Source organism: Somniosus microcephalus, chromosome 6, assembly GCF_052327205.1.
Source record: "Somniosus microcephalus isolate GS21.2 chromosome 6, FLI_Smic_1.0, whole genome shotgun sequence".
Lineage (NCBI taxonomy): Eukaryota > Metazoa > Chordata > Chondrichthyes > Squaliformes > Somniosidae > Somniosus > Somniosus microcephalus.
Genome location: NC_140992.1, coordinates 267,452,482 through 267,479,612, shown reverse-complemented (window position 1 = coordinate 267,479,612; position 27,131 = coordinate 267,452,482). Strand labels below are relative to the sequence as shown.

General features: G+C 47.2%; 1 protein-coding gene across 1 annotated transcript in view; it reads right to left on the bottom strand.

The window, feature by feature from the left end:
- adamts18 (ADAM metallopeptidase with thrombospondin type 1 motif, 18) overlaps nt 1-27,131 on the bottom strand; it is a 293,677-nt gene that overhangs the window by 12,007 nt on the left and 254,539 nt on the right. The window contains exon 17 of the mRNA XM_085992058.1: nt 10,838-11,042. Coding sequence (XP_085848184.1) covers nt 10,838-11,042 — 205 coding nt within the window. The remainder of the gene's footprint in view (nt 1-10,837; nt 11,043-27,131) is intronic.

Here is a 27,131-nt window from a genome sequence, read left to right as displayed (position 1 = left end):
GTGTGGAGCATAAACAGCGGCACAGACCAGTTGGGCCGAATGGCCTGTGTCTGTGCTGTAAATGCTATGTTTAAGAAAAGATATACTTGCTCTCGAGGCGGTTCAGAGAAGGTTCACTCGGTTGATTCCGGAGATGAGGGGGTTGACATATGAGGAAAGGTTGAGTAGGTTGGGACTCTACTCATTGGAGTTCAGAAGAATGAGAGGCGATCTTGTCGAAACATATAAGATTGTGAGGGGGCTTGATCGAGTTGATGCGGTGAGGATGTTTCCACTGATGGGTGAGACTAGAACTAGGGGGGCATAATCTTAGAATAAGGGGCTGCCCTTTCAAAACTGAGATGAGAAAAAACTTCTTCACTCAGAGGGTAGTAAATCTATGGAATTTGCTACCCCAGACAGCTGTGGAAGCTGCAACATTAAATAAATTAAAAATGGAGATAGACATTTTCCTAGCAGATAAGGGAATTAGGGGTTACGGGGAGAGGGCAGGGAAGTGGACGTGAGTCTAGATTCAGATCAGCCATGATCCTATTGAATGGCAGAGCAGGCCCGAGGGGCCGTATGGCCTACTCCTGCTCCTATTTCTTATGTTCTTAAAGTTGGCTTCATTTTAAGGCAATCTCACAGCCGCCCCCCGCTCGCTCCCACCAAGATGTCACCCACAAAGACCAGTCTCAAGAGTGGCTCCTGGGCAATCAGGGTTATCCTCTGCCACTCATGATACCTCTGTGGTATTCAGCGACACCAGCTCAACGCAGGTCTAACGAGGGGCATCCACCAGAGTAATCATCAAGCAGATCAAGGCGAGCCCTGCAGTATGGTCATGTTGCAGTACGGGATCAAGGAAGCTCCTGGCCTGGCAGTCTCCTTGCCAGATATGTCCTCTTCTTTTGGGCAATCAGAGGCTCCATCACAAACATAGCTCTGCAGAAACTAGCCGGGATGGTCAGGGCCCAGATACCTCGGGTCCCGGCCCAATTACTTGCTCTTCCATTGCAATCCCGCCAAACTTACAATAGAAGGAAAGTGAACATTGGCCATATATTTCGGGCTAAACTAAAAATGATTTACACTATGCACAAATATACACAAGAGGAAGTTAAATCAGGATATAAAGTTAGCAGTACTTAATTTTCATCGGTACATTAACTGATTTCTGAGATCGCCAGAACAAGCATTTGGGAATATATTAAATCCTTTTCTTCCCCCACAGTCTCAGTTGAAGTGATGGTGTTCCAGCTCACTGGAGCCAAATGGATAAGTCATGGAAACTGAAAAACTGGCCAACACTCAAGCAATCATGTAGTTATCATAGCCTGAAGAGGCCACGAGAAACAACGCTGTCAATCAAACCACCATCAAGGACACAATGGGGTACCTTGACCACAGCAGGCATCTGACTGAACACTTGTTTACATCTCATCCAGGTCTTGCAAACCAAATGAATGCCTTGACAAGACACCGGACTGAGACTTGGGAAGAACACTCTGAATCTGCCTGATTTACAGCTCAAAGCATTTGGCCTGTGCAGTAACCCACAAACCATCGTCTTCAAAGATTTCCTACATTACAACAGTGACTACACTTCAAAAGTGCTTCATTGGCTGTAAAGCGCTTTGGGCCATCCGGTGGTCATGAAAGGCGCTATAGAAATGCAAGTCTTTCTTTTAAAGGATCCACAATTTGATTCGTCGGAGTGCAACAAACTACCGGGCCTTCTTGTCGCGGAACCTGTGAATCCTGAGAGTCCGATGATCAATACCGATCATTTCTATAACCTCGGTTGGACGGGGAAACGATAAAACATCTGCCCCCGGCTGTCTGATGAATTGGTTATTTGTTTTGTCTAAAGGCGCTCCAGTCAAGAACAACAACTTACATTTATATAGCGCCTTTAACATAGTAAAACATCCCAAGGCGCTTCACAGGAGTGATTGTCAAACATGATTTGACACCGACCGAGCCACAGCTTTGCTAAAACAGCAGGCAGAAGAATTCCGCAAGAGAGCATGAAGCATTCCGTCGTTAATACTGTCAACAGGAGCTTCGAGGCTCAGTTGCATTAGGTTGATTGATATTCATGTCATTTTGATATTTTTAAAAAATCTTAGATTCATAGAATGATGCAACACGGAAGGAGGCTATTCGGCCCATCGTGTCTGTGCCGGCTCTTTAAAAGAGATTTTTCCCCATAGCCTTCCAAAATTTTTCCCCTTCAAGTATTTATCTAATTCCCCCTTGAAAGGTATTATTGAATCTGCTTCTGTCACCCTTTCAGGAAATGTATTCCAGATCACAGCAACTCGCTGCTTGAATTTCTCCTCATCGTGCCTCTGGTTGTTATGCCAATTACCTCGAATCTTTGTCCTCTGGTTACCGACACCTTCTGCCAGGGGAAACAGGTACTCCTTATTTACTCTTAACAAAACCCTTCATGATTTTGAACACCTCTATTAAATCTCCTCTTAACCTTCTCTGCTCGAAGGAGAACAATCCCAGCATCTCCAGTAAATGAAAAATTTAAATTCAAGTTGAGAAAAATTGGGTTGCTTTACGCCTCCTGCGGGGGGGGGGGGGGAGGGGGGGGGTGGGGGGTCGGGGCACTAACGGGGCATAAAGCCCCTAGCGCCCACCGCCGCTAGCGTCTCCCATGAAATTCAGCGGGAGGTTAGCGGCGGCGGTAGCTGCGCCTCCGGCAATGACGTCCTCGCCGTGCGCAGCGCCCCGGCCGCAAACTTCGGTCGCGCCCCCTGACCAACCGCCAGATGATATGTCCGACAGGGTCGGGGGGGGGGGAGGTGTATTTGCGGCCACGGCGGTGCTACTTAAAGGGCAGGTGCCGGGCGGCCATTTTTTTTTGTGGGCCGCCCGCCTGCACTTGCCCCCTTTCGCCTCCTCATGCGGGCTGCCGGCTGCGATCGGTCAGCCCCGGTAACTCCTCTTGGGTGCCGGGCTGTTTTCCCGACACCCCCGCTCCCCGGTGGTCCAGCAGGGCCCTGTTGCGCGTTGCGCTAGGCCCCTCCCCTTTAATCAGGGGAGGGAGGCTTGTAACACCGCGGCGCTACGTGCCGACGCTCGTGGCGCTGTTGCACGTAGCGCCGCGATACTGAATGGTAGCACCCCAGGAAGGAGGGGGGAGTGCTTCCAGTAGCGCCCCGCCTCCTGCTTGGGGCGCTACCACTCAATTTACGGCGCGGGGGCGTCAACCTTTTGTTAGCGGAGTTAGCGCCCCAAAGGGGAGCGACCAAATTTTTCCCCCAGATCTCTTCAAAGCAATTTACATTCCAGCAGCTGAGGCCAACTTCAGGCACATGTGCCTCATGTCCACCATACAGCTGATCTCTGCTCTTCATCTCTTGGGTTCCAATCGTAGGGCTTTCATGTTTAGGTCAACAATGAGGGTATACAGATTAGCTGTTCCTGAACCCTGATCTCAATTACCCCAAAACTGAGCAACATTTGAGCAAAAGGGACCGAGGACAGTAACTTCTACTTCCCTACCTAAATCCCAAGTTGTAAGAACGAGAGTTATAACTACGTGGAAACTGGTGGGAAGACTGTGGCCTAGAAATTCAGTGGTGTTAGCGCCCACTTAGCGCCTAAAGAGGTCTTTAGCGCCGGCGCTGTTGGTAGCCTGGAATTCAGTGTAGCGCAAATGGTGGTGTTAGCCGGTAGCGCTGCGCTGGCACCGATGACATCATCGGTGTGCGCAGCGCCCCGGTTCCAACTTAAGAGAAGGAGGAGGCCTGCAGTACCCCAGCCTGCCGCACCGCATCGGGTGGCGCTGCGGCAGCTGGACGCCTGAAATTGACTTTCAGCGCCCCAAGCGGAGGCGGCCAAACCCTGCAATAGCGCCCGCCTCCGTCTTGGGGCGCTGCAACTGAATTTCAGGCGGGCGCTACGGGAATCCGGGCGTACGCTAACTTTCGGGCGCTAAAGACCTGGCGCGGCGATAGCGAATTTCTAGGCCTGTGCCTTTGCATTAGGTCCTTCTCACTGGTCGAGCTCCCGCTCCATACAGCAGGCTTTGATTAAATATTATTCCACCTGAATAATTTCAGGGGCACATGACCTAATGGTAACTCTGTGGAGGTTAGAAACAGCTTGCCAAACGACGTTTGATTCGGCCTCCTGACATCAAACTTAGGCAGCAATTTTAGAAGTTCCACAAATCATCAAAATAACACTTCATGGGCAGCCCTTTAGCATCCAAGAAGATGTAGGATGCAGACTTGTGTCCAAAATTGTGTAGCTCCTGATCTCAGTGGGGGTCTCCACATGGACAGGGATGAAAGATGGGCAGTGCTGTTAACGAGGAGAGGCAATATAAACTAAAGGGTGCAATCCTAAAGGGGGTGCATGAACAGAGAGACCTGGGGGATATGTGCACAAATCGTTGAAGGTGGCAGGGCAGGTTGAGAAAGGGGTTAAAAAAACATACGGGAGCTTGGGCTTCATCAATAGAGGCATAGAGTACAATAGCATGGAAGTTATGATGAAACTTTATAAAAACACTGGTTCGGTTTCGACTGGAGTATTGTGTCCAATTCTGGGCACCACACTTTAGGAAGGACGTGAAGGCCTTAGAGAGGGTGCAGAAAAGATTTACGAGAATGGTTCCAGGGATGAGGAACTTCCGTTACATGGATAGACTAGAGAAGCTGGGGTTGTTCTCCTTGGAGCAGAGAAGGTTGAGAGGAGATTTGATAGAGGTGTTCAAAATCATGGGGGGTCTAGACAGAGTAGATAGAGAGAAACTGTTCCCATTGGCGGAAGGGTCAGGAACCAGAGGACACAGATTTAAGGTGATTGGCAAATGAACCAAAGGCGACGTGAGGAAAAACTTTTTTACGCAGCAAGTGGTGAGGATCTGGAATGCACTGCCTGAAAGGGTGGTGGAAGCAGGCTCAATCGTGGCTTTCAAAAGGGAATTGGATAAGTACCTGAAGGAAAAAAGATTGCTGGGCTACGAGGAAAGAGACTAGCTGAAGTGCTCTTGCAGAGAGCCGGCATGGGCTCAATGGGCCGAACAGCCTCCTTCTGAGCTGTAACCATTCTATGATTCTATGAACATCAGTGTGACTTTAGGGCTGAGACACTTGAGCTTAGATTTTCCCATCAGTACTATTTTAACACCGATGGTAACCCATTTAAAATTAATGGGTTAACCATCGAAGGTTAAAGCACAGAAGGAGGTCATGTGGCCTCTGAGTCAGAAGGTTGTGGGTTCAAGTCTCACTGTGGGACTTGAGCACGTAATCGCAGCTGGCAGTAGTAAGGGAGCGTTGCATTGTCGGAGGTGCCGTCTTTCGGATGAGATATTAAACTGAGGTTCTGTTTGCCCGTTGAGTCGATGTAAGAGATTCCATAGCATCTTTCTGAAGACCAATAGGGAGCTGTGGTGCTGACCAACTTTAATCCCTCAACCAACAAAGAAACAGATTAATTGGTCATTTATCTCATTAGTGTTTGTGGGACTTGCACAGTATGTACACAGAATTTACAGCACAGAAACAGGCCATTCGGCCCACCCATCTTCCTCTCACCCTATCAGCATATCCTTCTGATTTGGACAGGTTGGGTGATTGGGCAGAAGCATGGCAGATGCAATATAACGTGGATAAATGTGAGGTTATCCACCTTGGTGTCAAAAACAGGAAGGCAGATTATTATCTAAATGGCAATAGATTGGGAGAAGGGGAAGTGCAACGAGACCTGGGTGTCCTTGTGCACCAGTCGCTGAAGGTAAGCATGCAGGTGCAGCAGGCGGTTAAGAAGGCAAATGGTATGTTGGCCTTCGTAGCGAGAGGGTTTGAGTACAGGAACAAGGATGTCTTGCTGCAGTTGTACAGGGCCTTGGTGAGACCACACCTTGAGTATTGTGTGCAGTTTCGGTCGCCTTATCTGAGGAAGGATGTTCTTGCCATGGAGGGAGTTCAGCGAAGATTCACCAGGCTGATACCTGGGATGGCAGGAATGACGTATGAGGAGAGATTGGGTCGATTGGGCTTATACTCGCTGGAGTTTAGAAGAATGTGAGGGGATCTCATTGAAACTTATAAAATTCTAACAGGACTAGACAGACTAGATGCAGGAAGGATGTTCCTGATGGTCGGGGAGTCCAGAACCAGGGGTCACAGTCTAAGGAGTAAGCCATTTAGGACAGAGATGAGGAGGAATTTCTTCACCCAGAGAGTGGTGAACCTGTGGAATTCTCTACCACAGAAGGCAGTAGAGGCCAATTCATTAAATATATTCAAGAAGGAGTTAGATATATTTCTTAAGGCTAAAGGGATCAAGGGATATGGGGAGAAAGCAGGGACAGGGTACTGAATTTGGATGATCAGCCATGATCTCATTGAATGGCGGAGCAGGCTCGAGGGCCGAATGGCCTACTCCTGCTCCTATCTTCTATGTTTCTATTCCTTTCTCCCTCATGTGTTTATCGAGCTTCCCCTTAAATGTATCTATGCTATTCAGCTCAACTACTCCATGTGGTAGCGAGTTCCATATTTTAACCACTGTCTGGGTAAAAAAAGGTTTCTCCTGAATTCCTTATTGGATTTACAGTAAACTCTTGTTTAAACGGCACTCAATCATCCGGAATTCTTTAATAACCGGCAAAATAGATAACCGGTAATCTTGCCGATTCCATCCATTTTTCGTTTTTCCGAGTCCGAGTTTCCCGCGGTGGCCGAGTTAGTCTGTGGTTTTAATTTTTTTTGTGTTAAAAATGGCCTACCTCTCCGTTATCCGGAATTTTTCATCAACCGGCACCATCCCGGTCCCGTAGGCGCCGGATACGAAAGAGTTTACTGTACTAGTGACTATCTTATATTTATGAACCCTGAGTTTTGGACTCCCCCACAAGTGATATCTGTCTACCTCATTAAACCCCTTCATAATTTTAAAGAGCTGTTTTAGGTAACTGTTCAGCCTTCTCTATTCGAGAGCAAAGAGCCCCAGCCTGTTCAGCCTATCCTGGTAGTTATATCCTCTCAGTTCTGGTATCATTCTTGTAAATCTATTTTTCTTTCACCTTCTCCAGTGCCTCGATATCCTATTTTTGTTAGACGGAGACCAGAACTGTGCACAGCACTCCAAGCAAATAAAAGATCTGCAAACGGATCATTTACATCTGCAGTTTAAAGAACCCCTGGTCCAGGCACATTACTTCTTGGCGAATGAAATGGCTCAGGATTCGTTGGTCCAGGAATCGCCGTCACTGAAACACGATCACTCTCAAGTCAGGGCCTGTGCGTCTCTGGAGGGCAGTAAGTGGCAGCTCACAGCACACTGACATCCCACAAGGCCAAAGCAGGTGCGTTGGGTTCTTTTACAGATGTCACCCAAAGAACACGAGAAATCCTGAACATGACCTTTGGAGGGCAGTAAAATAATGTGATAGAACAATAAAGGGCTCTCAGAAAGGCCGCCCTTTATACTTCAGTGCCAGGAGTTCCCTTCAGCTCCATTCAAAATTCTAATCGGAAATGAAAAGAAGTTTATAGATGTTGGAACACATCCAATAAAGGCTTCTATTATAGGAGAATATCTGCACACAAAAGGATTCTCACGTCAGCTCTTACTAGAGTTTCTCAAATTCCTATCGGTTAATTTTACAAGAAATGCTTTATTAAGCACTGTAACATTCTGCAGCTGGTTTGGATGGAGGTACTCAATGCTGTAAATTTATTTAAAAGATGAGGTAACTCAACAGGTAAATCCCTCTCAGATAAATACTTACCTACAAAATTCCATCTTGTACTATTACTTGTGGGAAATAACCCACAGAGTTTCTCCTGTATTATCACACTTAGGTACTTATCGATAGAGTTCATCCTGATTATTACTGATAGATAATTGCCTGCAGAATTCCTCCTGTATTAACACTAATAGGTGCTTACAGAAATTCTACAAGAACAAAAAACTTTGGCAATATTGGCCCAGAAATTCGGGTCTCCACGGGTGAGTCCGCACGGGGTACTCACCCGTAAGCCCAATGGAAGTGCCGGTTTCCTGCGAGCACTGCGCATGCGCGGGAAACCGGCACTTCCGTTCCCCTGAAAGAAGGGGTTCAGAAGTCGAACGCGTGCGCCGGAGAGGCAGCGCGTGCGCATCGAACTTACGGTTTTTTTGCAGGTTTTCCCGGGAGGGTAAGTCTCCAGAAGTTAGACATTTAAAAAGCAGGCGCAAGGCCTGCTTTTTACAAGTTAAGTGGCAAATTAATTAAAATTAAAACATTTTTTCCACAGGTTTATTATTTTTAAATACTTTAAAGAAAGGTAAGTTTATTTTTAGCCCTGTTAGAAAATGTAATTAATTTTTTCAAAAATTTAAATTATTGTTTAAAATAGTTATTTCATGTAATTTATAGTTTATTTTAAAAATGTGATGGTTTTTTAAAAATTTATTTGAAGATTTAGTGATGTTTTGGGGCTTGAAGTATTTATAGGTTAACTTATGAATGGGCATTTCCCTGCTACCATTGGCTCTCCATGGCCCACGTGATCCCAGGGGACGCATCGAACTAACTGCGCCCCTGGGATACGCAAGCACTGCGCGCCGGCAGTTGGAGGAGGCCCAGGATCGGAATCCCACGGGGGCCCACAGCACACCGGCCGGCGTGGTAGGTAAGTGCAGGTCGGGGGCTTGCACCCGCGGGAAGCCCCCGACCCGAATTTCTGGGCCATTATGTGCAGTATATCTGTGGACACATAACAAGGCACTTAAAATAATAAGCTGTTGCACTTTTCATAAATGCACCATCACACCTTTTTCTTCCAGCCAGTTCTGATCAAGCAGACTTTCATTGAGCAGTGCTAAGTTCCAGAGAATACTTCTGAGCTGTTCTGCGAATTACTGGCTCTTCTGCATTTAGTGAAAATTCATCACAAATGATGCAGTTGTGCAAATACAAATTCAACTCCATATTGCATGCTGAGCACTCTCGTTTTGATCCAAGTATAGAACTGGAAGGCTTCGTGCTGCCTCTGCATCGGATTTTCTTTTATAGAATCTTACCGCACAGGGGGAGGCCATTCGGGCCATCGTGACGGTCTCTAAATTGTCAAGACTGCTTGTCCAACATCCAGTTCTGGATGAGCAGAAATTTTCTCCAATTAAATATTGGGAAAACCGAAGCCATTGTTTTCAGTCCCCGCCACAAACTCCGTTCCCTAGCCACTGACTCCATCCCTCTCCCTAACATCTGTCTGAGGCTGAACCAGGACTGTTCGCAACCTTGGTGTCATATGTAACCCTGAAATGAGTTTCCGACCACATATCCGCAGCATAACTAAGACCGCCTATTTCCACCTCCGTAACATCGCCCGTCTCCACCCTTGCATCAGCTCATCCGCTGCTGAAACCCTCATCCATGCCTTTGTTACCTCCAGACTTGACTATTCCAACGCACCCCTGGCTGGCCTCCCATGTTCTACCCTACGTAAACTTGAGGTTATCCAAAACTCGGCTGCCCATGTCCTAACTCGCACCAAGGCCGTTAACCCATCTCCTCTGTGCTCGCTGACCTACATTGGCTGTCGGTTAAGCAACGCCTCGATTTCAAAATTCTTATCCTTGTTTTCAAATCCCTCCTTGGCCTTGTCCCTTCCTATCTCTGTAATCTCCTTCAGCCCCACAATCCCCCCCACCCCCGAGATATCTGCGCCCCTCCAATTCTGCCCTCGAGCATCCCTGATTATAATCGCTCAACCATTGACGGCCGTGCCTTCAGCTGCCTGGGCCCTAAGCGCTGAAATTCCCTGCCTAAACCTTTCCGCCTCTCTTTCCTCCTTTAAGACGCTCCTTAAAACCTACCTCTTTGACCAAGCTTTTGGTCACCTGCCCTAATTTCTCCTTATGTGGCTCGGTGTCAAATTTTTTGTGTTATAATACTCCTGTGAAGCGCCTTGGGATGTTTTACTACGTTAAAGGCACTATATAAATACAAGTTGTTGATGTTGTTGTTACAATGTAAACACTCCATGTAAACAGGTCACCCTGTAATTACTGCCCTCCTCCAAGTGGAGGCGCTGCAGCACCACCACTAGAATGCAGGTGTTATTACAGTGTGACATGTTGACATAAGCAGTTCCTATTATAAATGTGAACAATGGAATTTATAACGGAAATATAAAAATAAGGACAGAATGTTTGACGTTAAATGATACAACACACCTGGAGTGCTGTGTACAGTTTTGTTCTCCTTACCTAAGGAAGGATATACTTGCCTTAGAGGGAGTGCAACAAAGGTTCACTAGACTGATTCCTGGGATAGGGGGATTGTCCTATGAGGAGAGATTGTGTAGACTAGGCCTATATTCGTTAGGGTTTAAAAGAATGAGAGGTGATCCCACTGAAACGTATAAAATTTTTACAGGGATTGACAGGGTAGATGCAGGGAGGGTGTTTCCCCTGACTGGGGAGTCTAGAACCAGGGGTCACAGAATAAGACTGAGATGAGGAAAATTTCTTCACTCAGAGGGTTGTGAATCTTTGGACTTCTCTACCCCAGAGGGCTGTGCATGCTGAGTCGTCTAGCATATTCAAGACAGAGATCAATAGATTTTTGAATACTAAGCGAACCAAGGGATATGGGGTTCAGGCGGGAAGGTAGAGTTGAGGTACAAGATCAGCCATAATCTTATTGAATGGTTCGAAGGGCCAAGAGGCCTACTCCTGCTCCTAAATCTTAGGTTCTTAGGTAGACTGTGCAGCCTGGTCCAATTGTCCCTCAGCCTCTAACCCTGCTTCAGCTAAAGGCTAAGCTTGTCCGCGAGTCCCTGCGTGTGAGGCCACGGGTGGCAGAGTAGCGGTGAGCAGCCTTTACCTGCGTCCATGCTCCGGTGCTCCACTCGGGCGGGCAGTCGTGGATGTTGCAGGGCTGTGTCTGGGCGGGCGCCACCGCGGGACACATGGAGCGCGGCACCGCCTCATCTCGCTGGAAAGCTGCCTTGCGGAAGCACTGGATCTGCCGGGTCTGCTTCCCCCCTCCGCACGACCTGCTGCACTCGTTCCATTTCCCTGTCGACCAGCTGCAATTAAAACAAAAAAAAGGAGAAAAAATAAATTAGGAAGAGGATTGGCAGAGGATGAAGAGCGAGACAAATGTGGCAGATCCCAAAATGTCAGCACGTCCAGAGATGTGAGCCAGATGTCTGTTTTCAGACTAGGTCCTTTTTCCGCCCCCCCTGTCTTCTATGATAATTACAGGAAACTCTTTTCGCTCATTTTTCTGTGCATGTACTACAGGAAACTCTTTGGTATCCGGCACCGACGGGACCGGCGTGTTGCCGGTTGATCAAAAATTCCGGATGACTGAGAGGGTTATCTACCGAGGCTATTTTTAACAAAGAAAAATTAAAAAATGAAGAAATGTGCAGTATACAGTAATTGGGTATTCACCTACAGAATGTTGTGTTAAATGGATGGTGGAAGATGCTTGATTAAGTACAGTACTGCCAGTTGAGGGTAATGCAATGCAATGACTACCAGCAGCGTGGGAGACACACAGTACCCCTGTAAAATGGCGGATCGGAAGAGACTACCGGCAGCGCGGGAGAGCCAGACTCCTGTTACAGAGATATTGAGGTGTTCCGACTTCCGACAGCGCCAAGAAGCCGAGTAGTGGCAGTTTGGAGAACTACCCTCACTGACTAACTCGGCCACGGCGGGAGACTCAGACTCGGCAACATTACCGGTTATTGAGGTGTTGTTTTCGGAGTGAGAATTTTGCCGGTTAATAGAGAATTCCGGATATTTAGGTGCCATTTAAACAGGAGTTTCCTGCAGTTGCAACACTGTCGTAGGACAAAGACTTGTGGTTAGGCTTGGAAACCATGGCAATGTGCAATCTGGAAATGTGCAGTTTTGGCGACCTTTTTTTGATAAAAGTGGAATTTTTAATAAAAGCCAATTCTGGAACCCGCTCCCCTAAAAGGCTGTGGATTCTGCGGCCAGCTGAAATTTTCAAGACTGAGATCGATAGATTTTTATGAGGTAAGGTTATCAAGGGATAGGGATCAAAGGCAGTTAAATGGAGTTAGGTCACAGATCAGCCATGATCTCATTGAATAGCGGAACAGGCTCGAGGGCTTAAATGGCCTACTCCTGTTCCTATGTACACACTTGAAAAATTACTCCTCTTTTCGGTAGTTGAAAGAAAGTGGAATAAAGGTAGGTGGGGACAGGGTAGAGCATGGGATTAGGGATATTCAGGAAAAAAGAGAGAAAGAAAGAGCGAAAGAGAGAAAGAAAGAGAGAAAGAGAGACAGAAAGAAAGAAAGAGAGAGAGAAAGAGAGAAAGACTGACTTGCATTTCTACAGCGCCTTTCATGACCTCAGGCTGTCCTAACGCGCTTTACAGCCAATGAAGAATTTTTGAAGTGTAGTCACTGTTGTAAATGTAGGAAACGCGACAGCACACAGCAAGATCCCACAAACAACAATGAGGTAATGACCCGATAGTCTGTTTCAGAGATGTTGGTTGAGAGATAAATACCCGAGGAGAATTTCCTGCTCTTCTTCGAAATAGTGCTGCGGGAACCTAAAGAGCTACAATGAATCGTGATTCAAGATGAATGTTTCATGGGGGCAGGAGTGTCACACAATTAAAGCACAACACATAATTCTACTTTAAAGTCAGGCAGAGCTGTGGCTCTTTAAGGTATTAAAATCTAATTGCTGTTCATCGGGCACAGGTTAATCAGAGTTTAATCGTTCCTTGGTGAGGAAACCCTGCAGATCAGTAAGTGTTTGTACACATCAAGCTGCAGGTTAATAACTGGCTTTCTTTTTTTGCTAAAGAATGCTTTGCAATTGTATCGCTCCACCGCCATAATTTGGCTTTACAAATAGGGTCATTAATTACAAAAACATGGAAGTTATGCTAAAACTTTACAAATCTCTGGTTAGGCCTCAGCTAGCCTCTGGGCACCACACTTTAGGAAGGATGTCAAGGCCCTGGGAGACGTTACAGAGGAGGTTTACCAGGATTATACCAGGAACCAGGGAGCTCAGTTGCGTGGAGAGATTGGAGAAGCTGCGATTGTTCTCCTTAGAGCAGAGAAGGTTAAGGGGAGACCTAATAGAGGTATTCAGAATTATGAGGGGTTTTGACAGAGCAAGTAGGGAGAAACTATTTCTTCTGGCAAGTGGGTCAGTAACCAGAGGCCATAGATTTAAAATACTGTAATTGGTGAAAGAACTAGAGGGGAAATGAGGAGAAATTTCTTCACACAGAAGGTTGCTAAGATCTGGAACACACTAACTGAAAGGGTGGTGAAATCAGATTCCATAGGAACATTTAAAAGGCAATTGGACATGTACTTGAAGAGGACTGATTGGCAGCATTATAGGGAAAAAGCTGATGTGTGGGTCTAAATTGAGCAGCTCTTTCAAAGAGCCGGCACAAGCGTGATGAGCCGAACAGCCTCCTTCTGTGCTGTATGATTCTACGGGAGGAAAAATTTGTGTAGTCCACAAGATGGCGCTAACATGCCGTTGACAGCTGTAATGGCAGCGGTTGCCGGTTCCAGTGCCGCACGCCATATCGGTGTTGCCGCTGGCACTGCCGGTAAACTCGATCGCCAGGGACCGCGCCATCTTGGAGCTAGTGAGTGTGCAACGCTCACTGGACGTCCGGTCTCCCAACTTCACTATAGCCACTTACCTTAACGGCGGCGCAGAACAACGACAGGGAGAGCTGGTGTCTACCAGCAGGAAGCAGGCTGCACCCGCGATATTTAAAGGTACTGACATGAATCTTGTCATTCATGTGGAAATTACTTATGAAGTAATACTGGGCGGCCTGCTGGTGGCGCTGTCCAGGGAGAGTATAAATACTCGGGCATGGGCCCAGCTTGCTCAGGACATTCTTTAACAGGAACTAGTGAAGGACACAACTAGATCTCCATGTTGAAAAACAGTTGATTAAAGCCTTGTTTAATACTCAGACCAAGTGCCTAGTAGTTTTCTTACGTCAGGTACTGTCCCCAATCAGCTCCAACTAACAGGGCTCTGCAGTTTCAGTGTCTGTTTGCTACTTCCTGCAACTGAAACAGCTTTCTTTAGTTATTTTTTTTGGTGACAGTGAGAGTTGATTCAAGTGCAGAAGTCACTCATTATTTGTTAAAGGCATCTGCTCACAACACTTCCTGACAGTCATGGGGGCTGCGGGATTACCTCAGCAGGACGACGAGGCAGGGGAGGATGAGGAGGACGAAGAACAGGATGAGGCAGAGGAGGATGAGGAGGAGGAGGATGAGGAGGAAGAGGACGAGGAGGAGGAGGAACAGGAGGGAGGGAGGAGGCAGCAAGACAATCGGCCTTCTGGACGGGCTGTCCCTGACTAGCTCATCAGACTCCGATTCACATGAATGAAACCCCAGATCCCCGTAGCTCACCACATCCCCATGATACAATCCCTGTCTCATGCCATATCACAGCGTCCTCCTGGGCACAAAGGTGAAATGAGAGAGACCACAAAATATTCCAAACACACTTAATAAATCTATAAACATATCACACATATCACATGAATTCTAATAACTAAAGCCATAGTTGAATAGCTTTCATTGTGTGCAAGGTGCGAGATGTGGGTGTAAATATTGCTAGGTAGAGATTGTTGGTGGGTGAGTGCTGGGGGTGTGGTGTATTGAGCAGCGTGTGAAGCTTGTGATACAGATAGTGGTATGTAGCATTTGTTGAAGCCTTCACTCACCCTGACCACCCGTGTGAGCTCATTAAACTTCTTCCTGCGCTGGGTGTGGGTCCTGGGGACCACAGTGCTGCCCGTGACGTGGTGCACCACCTCCCTCCACATAGTCCGGCAGACTTGTGGCGAGGGCCTCCTGCCAGTTGGGGGGTACAGGACCCCCCGCCTTCTCTCCACTGCTAAAACCAATGCCTCCAAAGCTTCCTCGGAAAACCTCTGGGCTCGCTCCCTGGGGCGGAGATCTGCCATCAGGATTTATAAATAATTGCTCCTTCTCCTTGTGTTTCTTCTTATAGTTGTTGAGGCAGCTACACAGCAAACAATGCTGAGAATGAGGTGCTGCAGCATCAATGAACCTCCCCTTTAAGCAGTGAAAAAAGTTTGTGGCAATCATTACTTGTGTCTAGACTGGCCCCGATATTGATCCATTATTTCAGTGAGCTTGGGTTTTTAAAAGCGAATCAAGACTACAATCATTTTAATGAGGAGGATGAATTTTGCGTGCAGCCTACATGATCTCAACTTGCGCTACTTAACCATTTTTAGTCTAAACACTGCCCATTTCTTGGCTATAACGAATTTCTAGGCCTACGATTCTGTGAGCAGCCCTAAGGAAATTTCCAAGTAAAGCAAACACTTAGGTGAAGAAATTGGGTTGCTTTGTGCCTCCTGTTAGCGCCTGGGCGCGGCGCTGCTAACGCCTCCAGCGAAATTCAGCAGGAGGTTAGCGGCGGTGGTAGCGCCCTGTGGCACTGCGCCTCCGCCGATGATGTCATCGGCGTGCGCAGCGTCCCACCCACAAACTTCGCTTGAGGATGTAACTGGTAGAATAGATAAGGGAGAACCAGTGGATGTGGTGTATTTGGACTTTCAGAAAGCTTTCGATAAGATCCCACATAAGAGATTAGCGTGCATAGTTAAAGCACAAGGGATTGGGGGCATGGTACTGACTTGGATAGAGAACTGGTTGGCAGACAGGAAGCAAAGAGTTGAAATAAACGGGTCTTTTTCTGAGCGGCAGACAGTGACTAGTGGGGTACCGCAGGGATCGGTGCTAGGACCCCAGCTATTCACAATATATATTAATGATCCAGACGAGGGAACCAGATGTAATATCTCCAAATTTGCAGACGAAACAAAGCTGGGTGGGCGTGTGTGCTGTGAGGAGGATGCAGTAAACTCCAGTATGATTTGGACAGGTTGGGTGATTGGGCAGATGCATGGCAGATGCAGTATAATGTGGATAAATGCGAGGTTATCCACTTTGGTGGCAAAAACAGGAAGGCAGATTATTATCTGAACGGCAATAGATTGGGAGAAGGGGAAGTGTAATGAGACCTGGGTGTCCTTGTCAACCAGTCGCTGAAGGTAAGCATGCAGGTGCAGCAGGCGGTTAAGAAGGCAAATGGTATGTTGGCCTTCGTAGTGAGAGGATTCGAGTACAGGAACAAGGATGTCTTGCTGCAGCTGTACAGGGCCTTGGTGAGACAACACCTTGAGTATTGTGTGCAGTTTTGGTCGCCTTATCTGAGGAAGGATGTTCTTGCCATGGAGGGAGTGCAGCGAAGATTCACCAGGCTGATACCTGGGATGGCAGGAATGACGTATGAGGAGAGATTGGGTCGATTGGGCTTATACTCGCTGGAGTTTAGAAGAATGAGAGAGGATCTCATTGAAACTTATAAAATTCTAACAGGACGAGACAGATTAGATGCAGGAAGGATGTTCCCGATGGCGGGGGAGTCCAGAACCGGGAGTCACAGTCTAAAGATAAGAGGTAAGCCATTTAGGACAGAGATGAGGAGGAATTTCTTCACCCAGAGAGTGGTGAACCTGTGGAATTCTCTACCACAGAAGGCAGTTGAGGCCAATTCATTAAATATATTCAAGAAGGAGTTAGATATATTTCTTAAGGCTAAAGGGATCAAGGGATATGGGGAGAAAGCAGGGACAGGGTACTGAATTTGGATGATCAGCCATGATCTCATTGAATGGTGGAGCAGGCTCGAGGGGCCGAATGGCCTACTCCTGCTCCTATCTTCTATGTTTCTATGTGCCCCCTGACCTACCGACGGACGCTATGTCTGACAGGGTCAGGGTGCCCGGTTTGTGGTTGCGACGGCACAAATTAAAGGTCAGTTGCCGGGCGGCCTTTTTTTTTGGGCCACCTGCCAACACCTGCCCCCTCTGCCTTCTTGCTGCAGGGTGCCGGCCGCGTTCGGTCAGCCCGGCGCTCCTCTTGAGGGCTGGGCTGTTTTCCTGGCACCCCGCTCCCCGGTGGTCCAGCAGGGCCACAATGCGCGCTGCTAGGCCCCTCCCCTTTAATCAGGGGAGGGAGGCCTGCAATGACGCGGCAATACGCGCCGACGCACGTGACGCTGTTGCTTGTAGCGCCGCGATATTGAATGGTAGCGCCCCAAGAGCGAGGAGGAGCGCTTCCAGTAGCACCCCGTCTCCTGCTTGGGGCGTTACCACTCAATTTCTGGCACGGGAGTGCTAACTTTTTCAGGGCGTTAATAGTAGCACCCCGGCGAAGTTAGCGCCCCGGCGAAGTTAGCGCAACCCAATTGTTCCCCCTTAAAATGTTGCCCTCTGGTGTGATGCCTGACAGTGCCTAGATAGACAATCATAAATAGCTTTTTTTTATTGTTTCATGAGTGAGAACTCGTGGTAGGTTTTATATGGATTTGAAGGAGTTAATGAGCTTGAATTAACGCTGCGTTGAAGCCTTAGATTTGGTGCTATTTTCCGATAATGACAATTCAGCTCTCCCGCAGTCGGGCCTAATAGAGCAACAACAACTTGCATTTATTTAACGTCCCCAGGCTGCTTCACAGGAGCGATTATCAACAAAAAAAAATGAATAGATAATAGATCCAACAATGTCCTCAGCCCTCGCAACTTGAAAGTGTAAGGAGGGCACGACAAAAACAAAATGACGTCAACATTTACGATGGTTCTTTGTAACTTGTTTACTGTTTAAAGAGGTGCCCTTGAAGGCAAGGCTTCCGCTTGCAGTATTTCTCAGGCTGGACCTGCAGTCTGGTCCGTCCAGCAGCAGCAAAGTGACAATGCATCGTGTTTGCAGCTTCTGCTGACGATGCCTGATGGCCGGCCGGTGCCAATGTGAAAAGCTTTCTGCACGGATGGCGATTTCAGCTTGGGCAAAACGGACGCTTCGTCTTTTTTTTTTCCCTTTTCAGCAGGACACAAAAGAGAAGAGGCTGGAACAACATTCACTTGGGCAGAAAGACGATTAGCATTCGGGCAAGACAATGGGTCCCCGCCGACAGACACTAGTAAAGGGCTGAAAGGAGATGTCACATGGAATTGCAAGATCCCGCAGATCAAAGGTAGCACAGATAGAGAGAGAGAGAGAGGGAGAGAGGGAGAGGGAGAGGGAAAGAGGGAGAGAGAGAGAGAGAGAGAGGGGTTGGGAGGGGAAGAGGGGAGAGAGAGAACAAGGATGCTGACTCTTATGGAGCTTTTTATAAACATGACCATTCGCTGCTGTTGCAAAAATGTAATTAATAAATTAGTAGGAGGGAAAAGTTATTTTCTTTATTTCAATTTCCAGTGCTCCAGAGCTGGCTAGGATGTGTGACTGCCAATGCTCCTGCTAAGCTGTGGCCGTGCATTCATCTGCGAGGTTCCTGTAAGTGCCACGCATGCGCAGAAATTTAAAGGGATCGCGCATTAAGAGAATCAGTACGATAGCAAAATACTGCGGATGCTGGAAATCCGAAATAACAACAGAAAATGCTGGAAAAACTCAGCAGGCCAGGCAACATCCGTGGAGAGAGAAATAAAGTCAACGTTTCAGGTCGAAACCCTTCGTCAGGACTGAGAAAGCACAGGAAATGAAACAGATTAAAAGGCCAGTTTGGGGGCCGGGAAATGGGGATGAGAGAACAAAAGAGAAGTGAAGAGACATTAAGAGGTATTCAAAACCAGACGAGATGGTGATAGGACTAGTGGAGACAAAAGATGGCTTTAGATTAGGTGTGAAATGCGCTGGCAGAATGGGAGACAGCTGCCATGTGGGAGAGAAAATGGGGGAAGGGCCAAAACAAAGGTGTGGATAAAAAATATATATAAAAAATGTAATAGGGGCCGAGGTTATGATCTGAAATTGTTGAACTCGATATTGAGTCCGAAAGGCTGTAAAGTGCCTAATCGGAAGATGAGGTGCTGTTCCTCGAGTTTACGCTGGGTTTCCGTGGAACAATGCAAGAGCCCGAGTACGGTGAGGTCTGAGTGGGAATGAGGTGGTGAATTAAAATGACAGGCGATCGGATTCATCTGCGAGGTTCCTGTAAGTGCCACACATGCGCAGAAAATTAAAGGGATCGCGCATTAAGAGAATCAGGCCGCGCAGAACATAGCGCAGATTACAGGGAGCATTGGTGACTACTGCACGAAGCTGGGAAAAAGGGTGGGGGCGCGGTGGTGGGGGGAGAGAGAGGAGATTATTGGTGGTGTTAACGGCACTCTCAGCCACTCACTTTGCTTTTGCTAATTGTCTCTTGCCTTTTTCTCCCTATTCCGCCCTTTATTTTTAACATGATGTTCTCATCTAGTCTAACAGTTGGAAATATGTATTTTGAACTACACCCCTTTTCCACTTCCTCCAGGTTCCCATTGTGCATTTTGTTGGTGGAAGCCAAATTCTTCATTCCCCCCCCCTCACCCTTTGTTCCAAACCGGACTGGCCCCCAAAATATTCTGTTTTCCCTTCATTCTTTGTTAATTCCGACTCCAGGAAGCAGAGGGGGCAAGTATCTCTGACTCCTTCCCCATGCAGGGATTTGCCAGCAGGCCTATCAGCCAAACTGTATATTCTCTGTGGAAACCCCCCTTTTTGTGCCCACGTGAATACAATCACCTTCACCGCTATGGGCGTGAATATTTGTACACCGAAGACAAGATAACAAATCGCTTAATGGTACAGCCATTGTTGTGCAGATCTGTACAGTGCCTGGCTCATTAACACCTCACGCTCCCCTCTGTCTCAGCGCTGTACTTTTTAAACCTGTGTAAATTCAATTAGTTTTTTTTTTGAAATGCAAGACAAACCAAATTCATTCTGTGGAAAAATGGTCAAAATGATAACCAGAGGGCACAGATTTAAGTTGATTGGCAAAAGAACCAGGGGCGACATGAGAAAAACATTTTTATGCAACGAGTGGTTAGGATTTGCAATGCACTGCCTGATAGGATATGCCGGTATCCTCATACCTTATACTCCTGCTCAGATCCCACTTCCCCCTTGATCCCATAATCTCTTCTGATTTACAATCTGCACATGGTGTAAGCACACACCTCTTGCTTTCCCCCACCCCCTCCCCTCACTACAAGCCTCTTCTTCTGCCTTTCTCATTTCAGACACACAAGAATTCCAGCCTGCCCAGCCAGTGGTTGAACAAGAAGAGGGAGAGGAAAGTGAAGAAGAAGAAACACCGTCATTCGATTTCACCCCTCCCCCCCCCAGCCTGATAGGGTGGTGGGTACAGATTTAATAGCAGCCTTCAAAAGGGAATTGGATAAATACTGTAAGGAGGAAAAAATGCAGGGATATGGGGAAAGAGCGGGGTGAGTGGGACTAACTGGATTGCTCTTCCAAAGAGCCGGCGCAGACTCAATGGGCCGAATGGCCTCCTTCTGTGCTGTACTATTCTATGATTCTAACATCCCAAAACATGAGACCAGGCATCGCTTCCTAGTGCTGACAGACCCAAGGACTCTACAAAGCAGCCACTTAAGTATTATGTTCTTCAGTGAACTAAACCCCACAATCTAACCTACAGTTCTACCAATGACCAGATTCCTCCCGCTTCCTTTCACAGGCCGCCAATTCCCAGGATCCTCTCCCCGAGGCCACTAAATCCCGGGACTCTGATCTCAAACCTCGGGGAAGCACCCCTCAAGGCTCTCGAACCCTGGCATCCTACCCCAATACCACTAGCCTCCAGGAATGTCCTCGGTGCTTGAAAACCTCAGCACTTTCTACACATTCCTGCCAAATCGCAAGGTGGCCACCCCAGTTCTAACTAAGTTCCAGGACCTCCGTCTCCAGTTTTACCAAAGTCCGAGAGCTCCAATGCTACAAAACCCCACGTTCCCCATCCCCACCTCTCATGTTCAACACGAGGTACCTATCTCCAACCGAATACATCTGATCTACCACCTTGCTGTGGAGCCTGTTCTTTCAAAATGGTGAGAGTTAGAATGAGAATAAAGGTAAAGGATGTACAGCAATACCTGTAATGTATTATCACATGGTTTGTCACATGGTTTAGTGTGGTTCAGTACGGTCTGGCCTAGTAAAACAAGCTCATGGAAAAGCAACTCATCCTGTCTCTGTCCTTCATTTATTCTATTCTACCCACATATATTGCAATACCCAAATCCACTCATTTACGGTTAGATTAAAATTTGATCCCAAAACACTGGTAAAAATTCCAGAAAACCGTGTAATAAAAATTAATACATTGGCCATTACATGACATAACACACCTCTCGCTATAAAGCAGCACATTCTCCGACTCCGTGTAGAGTCATAACGGCCCAGAAGGAGGCCATTCGGCCCATCGAGTCCGTGCCGGCTCTCTGTAGAGCAATCCAGTTAGTCCCATTCCCTCGCTCTATCCCCGTAGCCCTGCAAGTTTATTTCCCTCAAATGCCTATCCAGTCTCCCCTTGAAAACATTGAGTGTCTCCGCTTCCACCACTTCCGTTGGCAGCGAGTTCCAGGTCCTCACCACTCGCTACGTAAAAAAGATTTTCCTCACATCCCCCTTGTATCTCTTGCCCAAAACCTTAAATCTGCGTCCCCTAGTGCTTGTACCACCAACTAGTGGGAACAGCCTTTCCCCGTCTAGCCTATCCAAACCTGTCATAATCTTGTACACCTCTATCAAATCACCCCGCAACCTCCTTTGCTCTAAAGAAAACAAATCCAGCTTCTCCAACCTGTCCTTGTAGCTAAGATCCCCCATCCCCGGAACCATTCTGGTAAATCTCCTCTGCACCCTCTCAAGGGCCGTCACATCCTGTAGTGGTGTGCAAGGTCTGCTCAGATATATCTAGGTGCAATTCCTGTCAACTTTTTCCATCATAAATTCCTATGTCCCCATCTATAATTGGAATTACTTATTAAAACTTGTTAAAAAGAAAGGCTTGCATTTCTATAGCACCTTTCACGACCACCGGATGTCCCAAAGCGCTTTACAGCCAATGAAGTACTTTTGAAGTGTAGTCACTGTTGTGATGTAGGAATTATGCTGTAATTGTACCTTCTGGGGGGCAGTGCAGAGGGTTTTAAAAGGACCCACCAAGTTCCCACAGCTGCACTTTAGCTGCAGAATACTAGATTGTTTGTTACATGTTAGAACTCCCCACCCTAACAGCACTGCGGGAGCACCTTCACCACACGGACTGCAGAGGTTCAAGAAAGCAGCTCACCACCACCTTCTCGAGGGCAACTAGGGACGGGCAATAAATGCCGGCCTTGCCAGCGAAGCCCACATGAGAATGAATTAAAAACAAAGGACTTTGCCCTGATCTTCCAACCCACGATGAGCAATGCAACCAGAAGATGTAATACAAAAGCAAAATCCTGCGGGTGCTGGAAATCTGAAATATAAACAGAAAGTACTGGAAATACTCAGCAGGTCAGGCAGCCTCTGTGGAGAGAGAAACAGAGTTAACGGTTCAGGCCGATGGCCTTTCGTCAGAACTGGGAAAAGTTAGAGATGTAACAGATTTTATTCAAGTGCAGAGGCAGGGAAAGGGGGGAGGGGAGGAAAGGACAAAAGGGAAGGCCTGTGATAGGGTGGAAGCCAGGAGTGATTTAATTGACAAAAGGGATGTTCCATTGCCACCCCCTTTGCCTCGCCCCATCATCCCTTTTGTCATTTAATCTCTCCTGCCTTCCACCCGATCACAGACCTTTCCTTTTCTTCTTTTCTCCCCTCCCCTCCCCTCCCCCCCTTTCCCTGCCCCTGCACTTGCTTAAAACCTGTTACATCCGTGACATTTTCCACTTCTGACGAAGGGTCACAGGCCTGAAATGTTAAATCTCCACAGACGCTGCCTGACCCGCTGAGCGTTTCCAGCACTTTTTGCTTCTATGCCACAGGGGATCTGCTGGTTGTAAATTCAATGGTTATTCTTTTTCTTTTCGTTTATGGGATGTGGGCGTCGCTGGCAAGGCCAGCATTTACTGCCCATCCCTAATTGCCACCTTCTTGAACCGCTGCAGTCCGTGGGGTGAAGGTGCTCCCACAGTGCTGTTAGGGAGGGAGTTCCAGGATTTTGACTCAGTGACGATGAAGGAACGGCCGATATATTTCCCAGTCAGGATGGTGTGTGACTTGGAGGGGATCTTGGAGGTGGTGGTGTTCCCACGCGCCTGCTGCCCCATGTCCTTCTAGGTGGAAGAGGTCGCGGGTTTGGGAGGTGCTGCCGAAGAAGCCTTGGCGAGTTGCTGCGGTGCATTCAGCGAGAATGTAGCAGCAACTAAAAAGGATGTGAACGCAAGGCCACTTCTCCAGGCAAAGTGGACAACTGTGGTTATTCATTCCTTTCACAAAAAATAAGGAAAATTCTTGAGATAGTCCTGAGTGGGGAAGGGTTAAAAACCAAACTCTGAACTTCTGACTGCAGCAGATACATGCACCACCTGCATTCCTGGAACTGCACCTTTTTGTGTTTCCACCAAGTCTGAACCTGATGAAAGCTTGCGAGCCACTTCACCTGGCACAAGTCACACCGTAACACAACTACAATTAATTTTGCATGTGGAGACTTTATATATACGGGGTGTTTTTCCTCTCCCCAGCAACGACACTGTTAGAACCAAACCCAGCGTCAAACATGGTCACACTGTCTAGCTTTACTTTGATTATTGCTCCACTGTTAGAGGTGCAGCGCTAAATAGCGGTCCTGTCAGTGGAACGTTACACCAAAGTCTTGTCCTATGGAAATATTTGTAAGAGCGAAGGGAGTGCTCCTACTGTCCTGGCAAACATTTGTCCCTTATGCAATACAGCTCAGAGTCGTATTAACCGGTCATTCACCTCACGGATAGAGGTGGAATGTTGCTGTCGAATGGTTCCACATTTGTCAACATAGCCTCACAAGATCACAAAACGATTACAGACGAGGAATGCCATTCAGCCCATCTTATTTCATCCATCCTGACAAGCCCTAAGTTCCCGCAATCGCGGCCTCTAGGATTATTCCAGGTTTTTAGTTTCCATTACTCAATCCAGGCATCCATTCCATGTATTGATCACTCTTTGTGCTGAGAAAAATTACCTTACGATCTTAGCTGTAGCTCAGTGGGTAGCACACTCGCCTCTGAGTCAGAAGGTTGTGGGTTCAAGCCCCCACTCCAGAGAACTTGAGCATAAAACTCTAGGCTGATACTCCAGTGCAGTACTGAGGGAGTGCAGCACAGTTGGAGGTGCCGTCGTTCAGATGAGACATTAAACTGAGGCCCTGTCTGCCCTCTCAGGCGGACGTAAAATGTCCTATGTAGAAGAACAGGGGAGTTATCCCCGGTGTCATGTCCAATATTTATCCCTCAACCAACATCACTGAAACAGATTATCTGGTCATTATCACATTTCTGTTTGTGGGAGCTTGCTGTGCGTAAATTGGCAGCCACGTTTCCTACATTACAACAGTGCCTACACTTCAAAATACTTAATTGGCTGTAAAGCGCTTTGGGATGTCCTAAGGTCATGAAAGGCGCTATAGAAATGCAAGTTCTTTCTTTCTTTTGAAGTGCCATGGCATAAATGTTGAGCAGGATACCAGGAGTATTCCATGCTCTTCTTTAAGTAGCAATGTAAGATCTTCAACATTCATCCGAACTACTGGAATAAGTACAAGGTGCCTCAGTTTAGTGTCCCATCTAAAGGGCAGAACCTCTGAAAATTCAACACTCCCTCAGTTTCTTTCTTACGTTACAGCAGTCCTACATTTGCCTTTTACTAGTTTGAGCCTTTGTCTCCTTGTCCTACTCCTACAATTTAAAGTAATTTTACAAATTTACCTTCCCAATGCCATTTACTATCCTATACACCTCTGTACGGTCAGCTCTCAGAGACCTCCTTTCAAGGCTGAAAAGTCGAAGTTTTGCCAGTCTTTCTTCATGACTCAGACCTCTTGACACCAAGAATCAGTGTTAAGAGATCCGAGTCACTGGATTCACCTTTGGCCACTGGGAAAATTGTGCAGAGCTATGGGGAAAAGAGCAGGGGGGAGCGGGACTAATTGGAGAGCTCTTTCAAAGAGCCGGCACAGGCATGATGGGCCGAATGGCCTCCTCCTGTGCTGTAAAGAGTCAGTGATCAGCTGTTGTCTGCACTGCTTCCAGTGTTTGAATGGCTCCCGTGTCTCTCATCAAACAGAACTGGACTCAAGATGTGGTCTGACCAGAGCAGTTATACATCGTAAGCATGACTTTCTCTGAAATAACAACAGAAAACGCTGGAAAAACTCAGCAGGCCAGGCAACATCCGTGGAGAGAGAAACGGAGTTAACGTTTCAGGTCAAAGACCCTTCTTCAGAACTGAGAAAAAAAGCAGGAAATGAAACAGATTACAAAGCAAGTTTGGGGGCTGGGAAATGGGGGAGGGGATGAAAGAACAAAAGGGAAGGTCTGTGAGAGGTGAAGAGACATTAAGAGATATTCAAGGCGAGACGAGATGGTAATAGGACAGGTAAAGAGACAAAAGACGGCTCTGGATGAAGTGTGAAATGCGCTGGCAGAATGAGAGACAGCTGCCATGTGGGAGAGAGAAAAAGGAAAAGGCACAAACCAAAAGTGTGGATATAAAAATATAATAGGGGCCGAGGTTATGATCTGAAATTGTTGAACTCGATATTGAGTCCGGAAGGCTGTAAAGTGCCTAATCAGAAGATGAGGTGTGCTCTACTGTTTTAACTATATTCAGTATTTCATTGACTTCACTGTAAAAACGTTATTCCTTGTGCGGATCAATTTGAGGCAGCTCATTGCGATAAGATGCCACCTAAATGCAAGCAATATTATTCATAAATCAAAAAAGAAATACTGCCCAGACCGACGGAATAAAAGACTCCACTCTCTGCCGGCTGGAACGCTGGAACGCAAACTGCACCTGGGAACTCTCAGTTCTAAGTGATCATCAGTCCACAGCACAAAAACTGATTACCATCATTTGGGGATTTAGCGGAAAGCAATTACTGCGTCCGACGGTCTGAGGAAGCTGAATTAACATTGGTGCAGATTCAGTAATTGATTCAGTAGCGCTTCAGTGCTCCTGTTATTTCAATTGTGCGTCTTGTTCATTCTGAACCCCCTCGAATCAATGATTTCTCTCAGCCGCTTCTGAATGATGACGGTAAGACTATCTCTTTGAGTACCGTCATGCTTGCTATTTGAAACAGATACTGTGGCTGCAGTTGGGGCACACTGTCCTTACTATGGTAGAATTGCAACAGGTTCTTAGGAGCTAAGGTTTCAGTCAAGTTGATGCCTTCTATTGTCAGTCGACAGTAGTTAAACCAATCAGTCTAATATGTCTAGTATCCACTCGATTAATAACAGTAAACACAATACTTGTATTTATACCGCGTGTCATCAAACACGACTTGGGTTTATGCAACGCCTCCAACGTCCCAAGGCGCTTCACAGGAGCGATTATCAAACAAAAAATAAAATTGACACTGAGCCAAGGAAGGAGACATTAGGACAGGTGGCCAAAAGCTTGGTCATAAGAGGTAGGTTTTAAGCAGTGTCTTAAAGGAGGAGAGCGAGGCGGAGAGGTTTAGTGGGGGGGTGAAATTCCAGAGCTTTGGACCTGGACAGCTGAAGGCACGGGCGCCAAAGGAGAGGCAAAGGAAGGCGGGCGTGTGCCCGCACCGGGGATTATCAGTGACTATTGTTGTATAGGCAAACAGGACAGCCATTTTGAGCCAGTAATTTGCCACAACCAGCAGTGAGACAAGTGACCCGTTAAGCCGGGTGTTTTTGATGGTTGAGGGAGGAATGTTGGCCAGAACATTGGGACAACTTCTCGCTCCTCTTCCAATGTTAATGTCCACTTGGACCACCAGATCAGCAAACATCTCAAATCAGGACTGAAAAACAATACAGGGCTCCGACCGTGTTGCTCACTTGCCTTGAGCAACTAGATTTGTTAGCAGTCAAAGGGGACTGGCTGCATCTTTCACAATGTGTTTGCAAATGGCAGTCAACAGATAGACAGGTCATTATGGGGAAGGTTAAAGTATTGCAATAGCCTTGGAGTGATGTGCTGTCATTATTCAGACTATGCAAAACTCTGCTGTCCGTATCCTAACTCACAGCAAGTCCTGTTCACCTGTTACCCCTGTACGTTGGCTCCCGGCTCCCG